Source organism: Daktulosphaira vitifoliae, unplaced genomic scaffold (genome assembly GCF_025091365.1).
Source record: "Daktulosphaira vitifoliae isolate Bord-2020 unplaced genomic scaffold, ASM2509136v1 Scaffold_2, whole genome shotgun sequence".
Taxonomy (NCBI): Eukaryota; Metazoa; Arthropoda; class Insecta; order Hemiptera; family Phylloxeridae; genus Daktulosphaira; species Daktulosphaira vitifoliae.
The window spans coordinates 42,071,845-42,085,928 of NW_026099573.1; the positions used below are offsets into that span (position 1 = coordinate 42,071,845).

General features: G+C 27.8%; 1 protein-coding gene across 5 annotated transcripts in view; it reads left to right on the forward strand.

Annotated features, from left to right (window-relative positions):
• LOC126899353 (cytochrome P450 4C1-like) overlaps positions 1-14,084 on the forward strand; it is a 46,673-nt gene that overhangs the window by 25,981 nt on the left and 6,608 nt on the right. For 3 of the 5 annotated variants that reach the window (XM_050674219.1, XM_050674215.1, XM_050674218.1), the window contains exons 6-13: positions 7,336-7,402; positions 7,478-7,604; positions 7,659-7,734; positions 7,801-7,916; positions 8,964-9,032; positions 9,093-9,261; positions 9,326-9,505; positions 11,385-12,390. In XM_050674219.1, coding sequence (XP_050530176.1) covers positions 7,336-7,402; positions 7,478-7,604; positions 7,659-7,734; positions 7,801-7,916; positions 8,964-9,032; positions 9,093-9,261; positions 9,326-9,505; positions 11,385-11,593 — 1,013 coding nt within the window. In that variant the 3' untranslated portion in view covers positions 11,594-12,390. Of the gene's footprint in view, positions 1-7,335; positions 7,403-7,477; positions 7,605-7,658; positions 7,735-7,800; positions 7,917-8,963; positions 9,033-9,092; positions 9,262-9,325; positions 9,506-11,384; positions 12,391-14,084 lie in introns of those variants that run through there. The other 2 variants (XM_050674216.1, XM_050674217.1) reach the window with 1 other exon arrangement.

Below are 14,084 nucleotides of genomic sequence, written 5' to 3' on the forward strand. Positions count from 1 at the left end.
TTTCTCAGCTCTCACCGAACCGATTTCTTTCAATGATACGTCAAAAGATCACAAATCGTATCTAGTCGAAGACATTACCCTCAAAAATTAAAAAAAATTCCCTCGTTCCCAGTAAATGGGGGTAACCTGCAAAAAAATTACAAATTTATAACTCGCTAATTTTCGTAATTTTTTCAATTTTTTTTACTTAAAATTGCTATAACTTTTTTAAAAATAACCAAATCAATATAATTTTTTTTATATAGATGCATGATATCATTACCTTTTATTTGGTATATTTTTTTTTTATATTTAACCCTTTACCTGCCCAAAGGGGGGATTTAAAATGACAACTTTTTCACAAAAAATTAATTTTTTCAACGTAACTTTTGAAAGTGTTCCGGAAGGTCTGACACTTTTATGTATATCTTAAATTAAAGCTAATGTAATATAATTTATCATGGAAAAATAAAAAATTTGGACTTTATTTTATCTTCACGGTGAAAAAAGCTACCAAATGCTATTATTGTGTGAGAATTCTTGATTTTATTTTTTACATTTTTAACTTTATAATGCTATGACATATTGAAAAGTGTATGGATCAACATTATTTTTTTATGAGAAATAATATTTTTTAATAATCCCTTTTTCATTCTACATACTTTATCTTAATTAGGATATTAATAAGGAACTAGCAGATCATGTAGCTTTTGGAATAATCCACCAATTTTTTAAAACTAAACACTATCTAAAGATTTGCATCGAAGCATTTTTTTTTTTTGATAGTGATTTTAATCACTGTCAGATATCATTATACTTCCANACTGTCAGATATCATTATACTTGATCCAACTATGCCACGTCATCACTGTGCCGCGACCCCCCTGTGCTGGGTTTTTTTGTAATATTATAGTTATGATAGTATAGAAATTATAATATATTATAATTATACTAAAATAACAAAATCATAATTATCATCTCATTCGCCTTAAAATAATTTACTAAGTTTTTTACAACAACCGTTGACCATGACGTGATCTCTTTATGACTGAGTAAGGGGTAAGGTGTGTGTCACTGTTAAAGTTCCTGTATGGCCACCCATCCGAGAACCAAGATCAAACATCATATCTGAAAATCAGAGCTAAGGTAGCGGCTGAATGATCCACTGCGCCATATCATGCCCCTGTCATAAGTTTTTAAGTATATTTGTTTGAACGGAACACCCGGTTATAATGTGCGGGTTAGTTAACGTTCGGTTGGGTTGTTTAATTATGCCGGAAAAAGAAATTGGGAGTGGACTGTATATAATATTGAGGATGGTACTTACACTAAATAAAATTATAAGAATTACAAGACAAGGAGTTATATATTAAAGTAACAATATATATATATATATATAAACTATCATAAAATTGTGGATTAGGGGGGGGGTCACTTAATACTAAAATGGCCAACAAGACATCTCTGAACAAAATAGATAAAATATAATATAATAATTACAAACAAATAAAAACTTAACTGTTTAACGTACAATAAATGAAAGATGACTAATGACGGTGAGAAATGAACAGTTGGAATACTTTACATTAAAATGTTGAAGACTACAAGGGTAGTCGATACAAACGGAGGCACTTGTTATGTACACGAAGGGCGCACAATGGCATAGACTGGAATAGCAATTCAATACCCACGACGAATCACCCGGGTGGTTAATCCATTAAAGCGACTATGAGCTAGGTGCACCATAGAACCATGTAGCAAGGGCCAGCAATGGTGGCGAGAACGCAAAACTCACAAAAGGACCGATAATAGTTCAGCGAGACACAATAATCACGTACACTAGCATCCAACGTAGTGGCGAATCCCTCGCACAACCGGTGGTGGCAGCGCTATCAGTCACAACAAAATCTAAGAAAAACGCCCTCATGTGATGCGTATCCAACAATATTGTTTAGTAGAAAGCGCATTTAACGAAGATCTAGTGGGCGAGTTGTCACAAACACCGTCGGGTACATCATATCGCGTGACAGCTGATCTTCAGCGTCTTTACTTTATCTACCCAGCACGGCATATCGACGATCTACGTGTCAATTGTCTACCGTGTATAGTTAGCAAGCACCTTCATTTGGATGGTTAATTGTTTGGTCATTGTGCACCATATTTATATTGTTTTTATACACATCATGTTGTGTCCTGGTTCTCTTGAGCTTTCGTATATGTGCACTTTTTTAGTGTTCGGTTCTGTCCGTCGTTGAAGTATTTATGTGACTACCCTTGTAGTCGTCAATCTGTTTACGATTTCAACATTTCAGCGCATATCATACATACAGTTTACTTCTCACCGCCATTATTGACCATTAATCTATTCTACTTTATACAGCTAATTCTTTAATTGGAAGGTCTTACTTAATTTATTTTATATTTTTAGCCATTTTTTTTTATGTTGCTACGTCGGCTATTAGTAAGAAAGACCATCCCCCGTCCCTTACCCCGTTGGTAAGTTACTTATTTTAGAACTTTTAATTCATTTGATATTATTTATGTTTTAAACGAACTATGTGACGTAGGTTATAGAGTATTAAGGTACAAGGTAAAAGGTACTTGTTGGTGAGCGGGATTATTAACCGTTAAAAAATCGAACGCTCAATTAACCTTATTTTTATGATATAATTTTTTTTAATTTGTTTGATTAATGTAATGAATATTAAATTTAACATGAATAAATAAAATGTACAAAATATTTGTTCCTTAATTTTATTTATAATTAAAACTTACATGAAAATATTTAAATACAAATGTAACCTTGATTAATATTGGAGCGCGTCGCTGATGGTTCAGCGGTGGAACGTACACTGATTAGACTTAATACTAAAAGACACATTGCTGACCAGCCAAACCAAGATAAAAGACCATACTATAGTGTGACTCGCGCTAACAGTACTCTTACAATTGACCTATAACGTGAAATATTTATATGTCAGCATTTTTTAGATCAATAATCAATGTAATATAATAATAATCATTGTAATATTTTAATAATAATATTTCAATGATGAAATTCTAGTTATAAATCAAGGTAAAAATAAAACAATGTTAATATATTTAATGTCAGTTATATTTCAACAGCCGACCGAGTAACACGTACGTTTAATCGCTCGTGAGTACGCTTATCTATATTTTCTTCCATTTATTATTGTTGGCATTCATTTGGAACACGCTCACTACGTTATCGTTGATTATCTATACTAATATGGGTAAAAGTACAATTTGCTATATTTGTAATTTAAAATTTGCGGACCTCGACACTCCTATTAAGTGTGACGGGTGTACACTGTTATTTCACCCAAAATGTTCCGGACTATCAACCTCTGAACTAAAATGCCTGGGAATGAAAAACAGACTGCTCAAATTTTTTTGTTCTGGCTGCGATAAGGGTCTCAAAGAATTACCAGAGCTCAAATCTTTATTAAATAAGTTGCTTGTTGAAGTTAATAATCTGAAATCGAACCTTGGTAATAATCAAAACCATAATCTTTCTAATGACTTCATTATTAATGAAATCAATGAACGTAACAAACGAGCAAAAAATCTTATTTTCTATAATATTCAAGAGTGCAATTCTAATCAGTCTGACGAGAGAATATCTTTTGATACTAAGCAAGTAAACGATACAATCGCGTCTATTCTAGTTGACTCAGGAAATCCTCCTATACCATTAAAGGTCATTCGGCTTGGCCGTTATCAGTCTGGTAAACCTCGTCCTATTAAAGTTATTTTTGAATCGGAATCAAACGTGTTTGATATTATTCGTAACAAAAAAAAACTCACTGACTCCAATCCACCTTCTACTACATTCATATCTACTGATAGAACACCCCATCAGAGAGACTATATGAAGAGTTTGAAGGAGGAGCTTGTGTTACGTTCAAATAATGGTGAATCAGGTCTAACTATTAAATTTATTAATGGTATACCTAAAATTGTAAATATCGCCACCGTGTCTAAAACTCAAAATAATAATCAACATTTTTTAATCTCCATGTAATGTATCAAAATGTTAGAGGTCTTAGGACTAAGCTTGAATTTTTTCGTAATTGTATAATTAATTTAAATTGTGATTTATTATTTTTGTCTGAAACATGGTTAAAAAATGATTTTAATGATGCTGAGCTAGGTCTTGTTGATTTTAATTTATTTAGAATGGATAGATTTTCCAATGTATGTGTTAGAGGTGGTGGTGTATTATTGGCTACTAGAAAAAATCTTAATTGTAAATTATTAAATTTCGACCCAATTCAAGGTGTTGATCAAGTGTTTGTATTGTTATCTTACAATAATATTACTATACTTCTAGGTTGCGTTTATTTTCCACCAAATTCCAATATTGATTTATATAACAAGCATTGCGACATAATTGAACATTTTTTAGTAAAATACTCCATTAAAAATATTATTATTGTTGGTGATTTTAACTTAAATGAATTCTCTACTTGTGATTTTAATTTACTTAGAAATCCAATTTCTTCTGTCCTTGTTAATTTTTATATTGATTACTTAAATTTAAAGCAGGTTAATAACATAATCAACAATCATAAGGGTATTTTGGATTTAATATTTACAAACTCTACTGCAGATTTTATTCATTCCTCAAACTATTCTCTTATACCTCTTATTGATTTATATCATCCACCTCTAGAATTTATCTCTTCCTTTACAATCACTACTCCCGCTATCCAGTCTATATATCCTGAAATTTTCAACTTTAATTCCTGTAATTTTAATGACATTCTTGCTCTCTTATCTTGTATAGATATTATGGATAATATTTATACTTTAGACCTAGAAAGTGCCGTATTAAAATTCCATGAAATTATAAATCATTCTTTTGATGTATTAGTTCCAAAGATAAAATTGGATCTCAACTCTGATCACAATATATGCTGGTCCAATTATAACTTAAGAAATTTAATTAAACTCAAAAAATCTGCTCATAAAAAATACAAAATTTCTAATTCTTTATCTGACTACTCTATATTTTCTAATTTACGTAAAGAATGTAAGAAACTATCTAAACAACTCCAATTAAATTATATTCTTAAAATAGAAAAAAACATTAATATTAATATAAAATCATTTTGGAAATATATTCAATCTCTCAAATCAAGTAACTCTAATATTCCGATGTCAATGTTTTTAGAAAATACCCATGCTCATAATTTAAATGATATCTGTAAACTATTTGCTAACCATTTCTCCTCGGTTTATGTTAAAAACAATTTGTCGAATTATATTCTTGAATCTCTTAGTGTTAATATTCATGATATAAATATCATCTCGATGTCCATTACTGAAAATGAAATTTTAGACTACTTATTATCAAGTGATGATAAATCATCTAGTGGCCCAGATGGTATTCCACCGATATTTTTAAAAAAATGCTATTCAGTGCTTGTTAAACCCTTGCACTATTTGTTTAACCTTTCATTATCAACCGGAGTCTTTCCTAGTTTTTGGAAAAAATCATTTATTACGCCCATACACAAGTCTGGCAGCAAAATCGATATCACTAACTATCGACCAATCTCTAAACTCTCCTCTATACCTAAATTATTTGAGGCTATTATTACAAAAAAACTGTCTAGCATATTGTTAAATTATATTAGTCCCACTCAGCATGGTTTCTTGGCAAAACACTCGATTTTTACTAACTTATTAGTTTATCAAAATTATCTTATTAATGCCTTAGATGAGGGGTTTCAAGTCGACACCTTATACACGGATTTCCAGAAAGCCTTTGATAAAGTAGACCATATCTTACTATATTATAAATTGAAATCTTTTGGTATTGATGGTACTTTTCTTAAATGGCTTTACTCGTACCTCACTGATAGAATTCAAGCCATCAAAATCTCATTCCATACATCTTATAACTTTCAGGTCTCTTCGGGGGTTCCTCAAGGATCCCACTTAGGTCCTTTGCTGTTTCTAATTTTTATTAATGATTTACCCCATTTTGTGTTGGATGACTCTAATAAGACACACATGTTATTATTTGCTGATGATGCTAAAATCTTCTGCAAGATAAATTCTGTTATTGATCAAACAAATCTTCAATTGATTTTAAACAAATTTGTTTTATGGAGTGAAAAAAATTACTTACCTCTTAACATAGATAAGTGCAAAATAATATCTTTTACTCGCAAAAGGAATCCCCTCATTCATCGTTATACAATAAATCATTTTTCTTTGTCGAGAGTTAATTCTATTAAAGATTTAGGAATTTATTTTGACAATGATCTTGGTTTTAAAATAAATCATAAAACAATCCTCAGCAAATCTTATAAAATGCTTGGTTTCTTAAACAGAAACACTAATGAGTTCAGTAACCTGCAGTGCCTGAAAACACTTTTTTCTTCATTGGTCAGATCTAACTTAGAATTCGGATCAGTTGTTTGGTCGCAAAATCTTTCTACCTATTATGCCGAACTAGAAAATGTTCAAAATAAGTTTCTTAAAAATATTTCATACAAATTAAATCTTCCCTACTCGAAAAATTCAGTTATTCCACTACAGGAAACATTTGGCCTTGATAGTCTGTCCCTCAGACGAACTCTAGCGGACATAATGTTTATTTTTGATATTCTCAATGGTCATATTCTTTGTCCTGAATTACTAGAAATTATTGGTTTTCGAATCCCTGTTTTAAATACACGTAACCTAGATTTATTCGTTATTCCTCATTTTAAGACAAATAGTGGAGCTTTTTCTTTTTTCCCTAGAGCACTTAGAGTAGCCAATAAAATATCACACTCACTTGATTTTTTTAATTTATCACGCCAACTTTTTAAATCAAAAACTTTATTGTACCTAAGAGAATCAACTCTGCTGTAGCATTATTATTCTTAATTGTTTATCATTATTTTTAATTGTTTATCTTTAGTTTCTATTATATTTTAAAGACTATGTAAATATTTTTATTTGTATTCTATCATGCGACTTCTTATATTTTTGTCTGTTGTGTATCATTATATATTTTGTAAAGGGCTTTACGCCCGTTGAGTTTAGCAATAAANTATATTTTGTAAAGGGCTTTACGTCCGTTGAGTTTAGCAATAAATAAATAAATAAATAAATAATTACCAAAAATAGAATTATAATTCTATGATATCCATAATTAATAAAATGTTTAATAACGGAATCCTTTAACATTTTGGTGACTTAATGTATGATAATATTCTAGTATTTATCTATTATTATTATTTTTTTGAATGCATAATGTCATTGACCTCACTTCATACGCTGTAATAAAATGTTTACTAAACAAATTTAACAATAGATTTATTTAAAATTTACTAGATGTTGCAATGGATTATCAGGTTACGGAGCCTCAAAAAAAATTTGAATTTTTAAATTTATTAACAGTGTAAGGAAATTATTATATCTATTTCATTAACATTAATCATCTTAATTACCATAAAATTATTATATTAATATTTAGCGTTTCAGAAGAACTAGTGAAGGATGTAAATAAACCATGGTTATATTGGGACAAAAATTTTTCAATATATAAGAATATGTGTGATCTGGGGAATAACTTGAAAGCCATTAAAGAACTACCTCTACAGGTATAAATATTTATTATGATAGGTGAAAAATTGTTATTTTGATACAAATTTTAGTTAATAAAAGAAAAAAAACAAAATTATCAGATCAAGAAGTCTACATTGAAACCAAATGGAAATAATATTGAAGAAAGTATAGTCGATCATTATTACTTCTAGTTAAATAAAAAATGTAAAAAATTGGTTTATTTTAAACTAGGTAATTTAGGGAATAAATTTAGAACGTTCATGGACTGCTTACTTCTAGCTAATGAGTCAGATCCTGATTTCAGTGATGATGATGTTCTAGATGAAGTCATAACTATGTTGTACGCGGTAATGTGAATCTCTGAGCAAATTAGCAAATATATAAAATTAATTGAATATAAAAAATACGCATTTTTTAAAACAATAAGTGATTGATTACGAAATAACTAATTTGTTAGAATGCATCATATTGTTGATGTAGATCGTAAAATTAATGCAGTTTTGGAGTCTAATGGTTAATATACCAACTTTTCTGAAAAAAAAAAAGAGCTTAGATTAAAAAAAGAGTTTATTTGTACTATTTGTAATAGTAGTGTTAAATGCCACAAAATAATCAAAAGAATTTGTGGCTAGTAGCTTAGAATTATCCAACATTTTTATCGACCTTTACAATAAAATAATATTTTTATAAAAAAGAATGATATCGTGTATTTTAATTCAAGCTAATATTGCTATTTTTGTAAATTCTAAAAATTAGTTAAAAAACTGTATAAGTCTATTTTAATGTTTTTTGGTATAGACTGTTACTGTTTTCAGTCCTTCAAATTATTGAGACAATTTTCTTAAAATAATATTGCTTAATCCTGAATAGTTTAACTTAAGCTTACAAATATATTTTTATCATTCTTTAATATTACAAAATTAAACATCAATTAAAGAGATAAAGGTATTTTTGCGTCTTACATTTAAAAATTGTTATTAAATATTACTAAGTTTTTATATGTTTATAAATATAGATGACTTACACAATTCATTCATTCTATTTTCAAGACTTTACATTTTATTGTATGTAATAATTAATAAAAAGAGTTTAAATAATTTTTAAAAAAATGTTTTTTATAGTTAGTTTTTTTCTAACCATATTTTTTTTAAAATACCCGGGGTTTTATGCGAGTTTAAAAATAATCTTTGTTAGTAAAGAGAAGCTGAGCTTTTCGAATTAAGTATTTTTACTTACAATTTCGTAATACTATATTTTTGGACTTTTGATTGGTTTATTACATTTTATAGTTTGACCACCAAGACATACGATGTATTTTTTAAAATAGTAGCAAAATTTATTTTTATTCCAACAAGAATATAAAAAATGTTAATAATTTGAATTATTTTAATAAGGGAAGTGATACCAGCGGGACTACTGAGTGTTTTTGTTTATTGATGTTGGCAATTCATCAAGATATTCAGGTTTAGTAATTGTCATTGTTAATAATTCATATTCTTAAACTCATCGCTAAAAAACTCTAGGATGAAGTTTATGACGAGATTTATAACGCAGTTGGAGATAGTGACCGTGAATTCACACCAGATGATATGGCAAAACTCGTGTACTTAGATCAAGTATTAAAAGAGACCCTTAGAATGTTTCCTATCCTTCCAGTATTCACTAGACAACTACAAGATGACGTTAAACTTTGTAAATAGTAACTATAATAAAATAATTCCTAGGCGCTACAAGTAATAAGTTTTTTCGTCTACAGCAAACTATGTGCTACCTAAAGGGACCGGTGTTACCATATCACCAATGGTTACACATCAAGCTCCGTACTTATATCCAAATCCCAACATATTTAATCCGGATAATTTTAGTCCTGTCAATGTAGCCAACCGCCACAAGTATAGTTTCATAGCTTTTAGTGGAGGACCTAGAGGATGCCTTGGTAAGTAAAACACATTTAACTTGGTAAGAATTTAGAATAATAGTCTAGAATTTGGCATTCACACTACATACAGAGTGTCAATATAATCAATATCACGAGTAGTAAGGAGATATTCAGTAGGACCTAAAAATAGCGAAATCAAAAAAATTAAATTTCCTATCTCCAAAATTGTGGTTTTTCCGGTTCCCTCGCAAATTTAAATTTAAATAAAAAATAAACATGGCTACAGTATTTCCCACGAAATCTTCATACAAATTGATAGGTCACTTGATTTTTTGTAAATTTCACACCCTCCCTAGAACTTTGGGTTCAAAGTTGGAAAAAAATTTCACTTTAGTGTGACCCATCAATTTGTATTAAAATTTTACTAGGAGTCCTGTGATGTAGTCTATTTTTAGTTTAAATGATTACATGTGATTAATTTCGGGAAAGAGTAGTATACCGATTACATCAAAATAATTATTTTTAATTATCCTATTGTAATTAAGTTAAAAATATTTAGCTCAAAATATTGATTATACTAACACCCTGTACAGAGTGATTGGCTAACTATGTCTCACGTAGTATCATTAAAAATACAAGCTCTTTAGAGTTTAGGATTTATTAAGAAAAAATTGTAACAGGATTAAACGTTATAGATCGTAAATTGATAAGCACTATTCTAACTATGTTGCGTTGACACAGTAGACCAGTAGCTCTTATCGCTACATAAAATAATAATGTGACCGCGTTGCTAAATATTTTCTTTCTTATAACAAACAAAAGTTTACAAAAATAATATGGAATTGCTATTTAAAAATCTAAAGTTGAAACAAGTTATAAGTATAAAGGATGTTAATGGAAATTTAATTTTTCTTGTGAAACAGCTCATCAGAGAACCATAATGATTAAAAAAAAGATTTGTTTCTTACACTTGTATTTTTAATGACATTTCGTGAGATATAGTAAGCCAATCACTCTGTATATCGAGCTTGCTGATTTTATTTAATATTTTGCCGACTAAGATAATTAAACAAGCTTTAATTTCCTAATTCTGTATGAGCTAGCCTTTTATTTTTAAATATTTAAAAATAGTTTATAACAATTATTTAAACTAAATTTGTTTAAAAATAACAACTAAAACTATAGACCAATTTAAAATATTTACAAATTCAGTGCATTTGTTAAATATAAATAACGTTAAGGCAGCAATTAAAAAAAATTAGTATATTATACAAAATATATTTTTTTTGTTAAATCTTGTTTACTTGTTCAAAATTTAAATTAATTATCATTTAATTAAAAAAAATTTGTCGTCTTTATATTAACAGTAAATTTGATTAATTTACTAAGGTTTTATTTTCAATGAGACTCGAAAGGGATTAACAACTCCACTCGATAAAATTTGATACTTTAAAATAATTGTATTATTAATATTATTATTTTATATTAATAATATTATGAAAAATGCCGTGAAAAAATATTATGTGTATGTATATACATTTCACTTAAAAACTTATATTGTAAATATTGATATTAGTTACAGAAATTTAACTAATGATCATCTGAGATGCAAAAATTGTAATGTACATGATCAATAAAAAATAATAAGTTTGTATGTTTGTATAATCTAGATGATTTAAAAACTTAATTTACCATTGATTTAATTATCATAGCATGTTTGACGTGCACCGAAAATAAAATAAATTTCTTACATACTTTAAAAATTGCCGGTTACTCATCAGATTAATTAATCATATTTATCCGAACAATAGTGTTAAATCTGATAATTGAAATATCCATCTATATTACTATGTTTATTTTCATATACTTAATTTGGTATTTTTTCTAATATTTATATGAATTAATAATATTTAAAACTCGAATAACTGTATTATAGGTATGAAATATGCTATGATGGCCATGAAGTTATTGATATCCGAAGTCTTGCGTAACTTTAGTATTCATACTGATATTAAGCTACCTGATATTAAAGTAAAAATGAGTGATGGGTTTATAAGAAAAATAGGTGGCTACCCTATAACTATTCGGATTAGAGACAAGAAACCATCATACTTGCGAAAGACTATATCTAGTAACTGCAAATAATTGTTTTCGTGAACATCGGAAGTTCAAAAAGTAAACTGTATACTGTACATTATTAGGTCATAGTTTTAGATAAGTTTAATATATGATGATATATCCAATTTTGCGTTTGATTATTATATTTATTATATTCGTTGAGTAAAAAATTGTTAAACTATTTAGGATTGTTTATTAACTTTCATATAATAATTTTCTGGCTATCGTCAATGTTGTATGATTTTCAACAAAACTTAATTCACTTTTTTTTTTTTGTTCCTTTTTCTATATTTTTGATTTTAAATAATTTCACTATAAAAGCCTTTTGTATAAAAATGACCCAATACCTCAATATTTTTTAGCTTCGATGCGAAACTGAGAACGTATCATTTTACTCATTTCTCGTTTTTTTTTTGTGTGTATGTAACCACTTTTTCTCAGCTCTCACTGAACCGATTTCTTTAAACGATACGTCAAGAGATCATAAATCATATCTAGTCGAAGATATTACCCTCAAAATTTGAAAAAAATTCTCTCGTTCTTCGTTAATGGGGGAAATCTCCAAAAAAATTACAAATTTAAAAATTGCTTAATTTCTACATTTTTTCATTTTTTTTTTACTTAAAACGCCATAACTTTATCAAAAATGAACAAATCAATATAATTTTTTTTATACATACGTGAGATATTTGCCTATCATTTTGTATATTTTTTTTTATAAATTTGACTCTTTACCTGCCCACAGAAGGGGATTCAAAATGACAACTTTTTCAACTTAACTTTTGAAAGTGTTCCGGAAATAGTGACACTTTTATATATATATCTTAAATTAAAGTTTATGTAATATATTAATATGAAAAAAAAAATTTTTGAACTTTCATTTGTTTTCATGATGAAATCGGACATCAAAGTTAATAAAAAAATACAATTTTTGTAAAAAATTACAACATTAAATTATTAATTATCAATTTAATACTATATTGAATTGCTATACTAAATATTTATTCATATATTACACTTATAAATTATAAAACTTGTAATCAGGATATAAATAAGGAAATAGAAGATATGTTGTTTTTTTAAATAAACACTATCTACAAATTTGCATTGCAACGTTTTTTATGATAGTGATAAAATATATAAGATTATTTTTTAAAAATCTGAAACTTTGAAATAATGCAGTCAATATGTTTATGCATCCCTTTGTTGTAATAGCATAACATTTAGAGTCTTAGAACCAGATATACAATGTATAACATTGTTAGCTAAGGTGACCGTAGTTCCCCCCGTCTCCCCTATAGAAATAAAAATAAATATAACTATGCATAAATTACAAGTTTGTTCATGTTTGCTACGTGCCAAAATGAATTTTGATTAAATTAATTAAGCCTCTTAATACTTACTATTTATAGTATAAAGTTTTAGATATTAATTGATGATAAGTTGAATTTTTCTGTGATGCAAATATGTTGTTTATCTATTAAAATTTACTATGGAATGGTCAGATTATCGTTACTATATTGATGATCGAACGCTGAGATCGCAGATGAGTGGTCCAAAGTTATGAGACAAAAAATCGAACTTTCTTATTTTTCCATCTATCTCTACAGCATGGTTGTCAGATATCTAAAATATTTAATTTTTGTAAAATAACATTAATGAAGTATTCTATTATTCTATTGAGGTCTATAATTTTGCGCATTATTCTAACATCAAATAACCACTTACACTTTTAAGTGTCAACTTGGAGTCAAATAGTAACAATTTATATAATATTCTACNTGAGACAAAAAATCGAACTTTCTTATTTTTCCATCTATCTCTACAGCATGGTTGTCAAATATCTAAAATATTTAATTTTTGTAAAATAATGAAGTATTCTATTATTCTATTGAGGTCTATAATTTTGCGCATTATAATTGCATTATTCTAACATCAAATAACCACTTACACTTTTAAGTGTCAACTTGGAGTCAAATAGTAACAATTTATATAATATTCTACTTTTTTATTATATGAGGTTTGTACATTTTAATTATAGTCAAAATAAACATGCAAGTTACACTCCTGAGTATGTAAACTAAAAGGCTATAAACAAATCTCGTTTATTATGTTGGGAAATGTTTTATAAGTTCTATAAATAACATGAACTTATCAATGTTATCAATGTAATCAAACTTATTGTGTAATTATTACATCTTCCTTTTACGATACTATATGTTCAATTGAATCAATGGTAAACAATAAATATTTTACGAGGAATAAATGTTAACCGTTTGACTTTACAGAAAAATGTGCATATTGGGTAAAATAAGTAATTTTTAATTATTTTAAAAAGTGTCATGTCAGCGATTTAAAAAAAATGTGGAGTTGTTATATATTATAACTTTAAAATATTCTGTTCCAATACTTTTTGGTGCTCACGATTTTTTTTGAAATTTTGCTATTGAACCTCTATGATGTACAGTGTAATCAACAAATCACGTTAATGATAAATTGTAACAAAATATTAATGTTA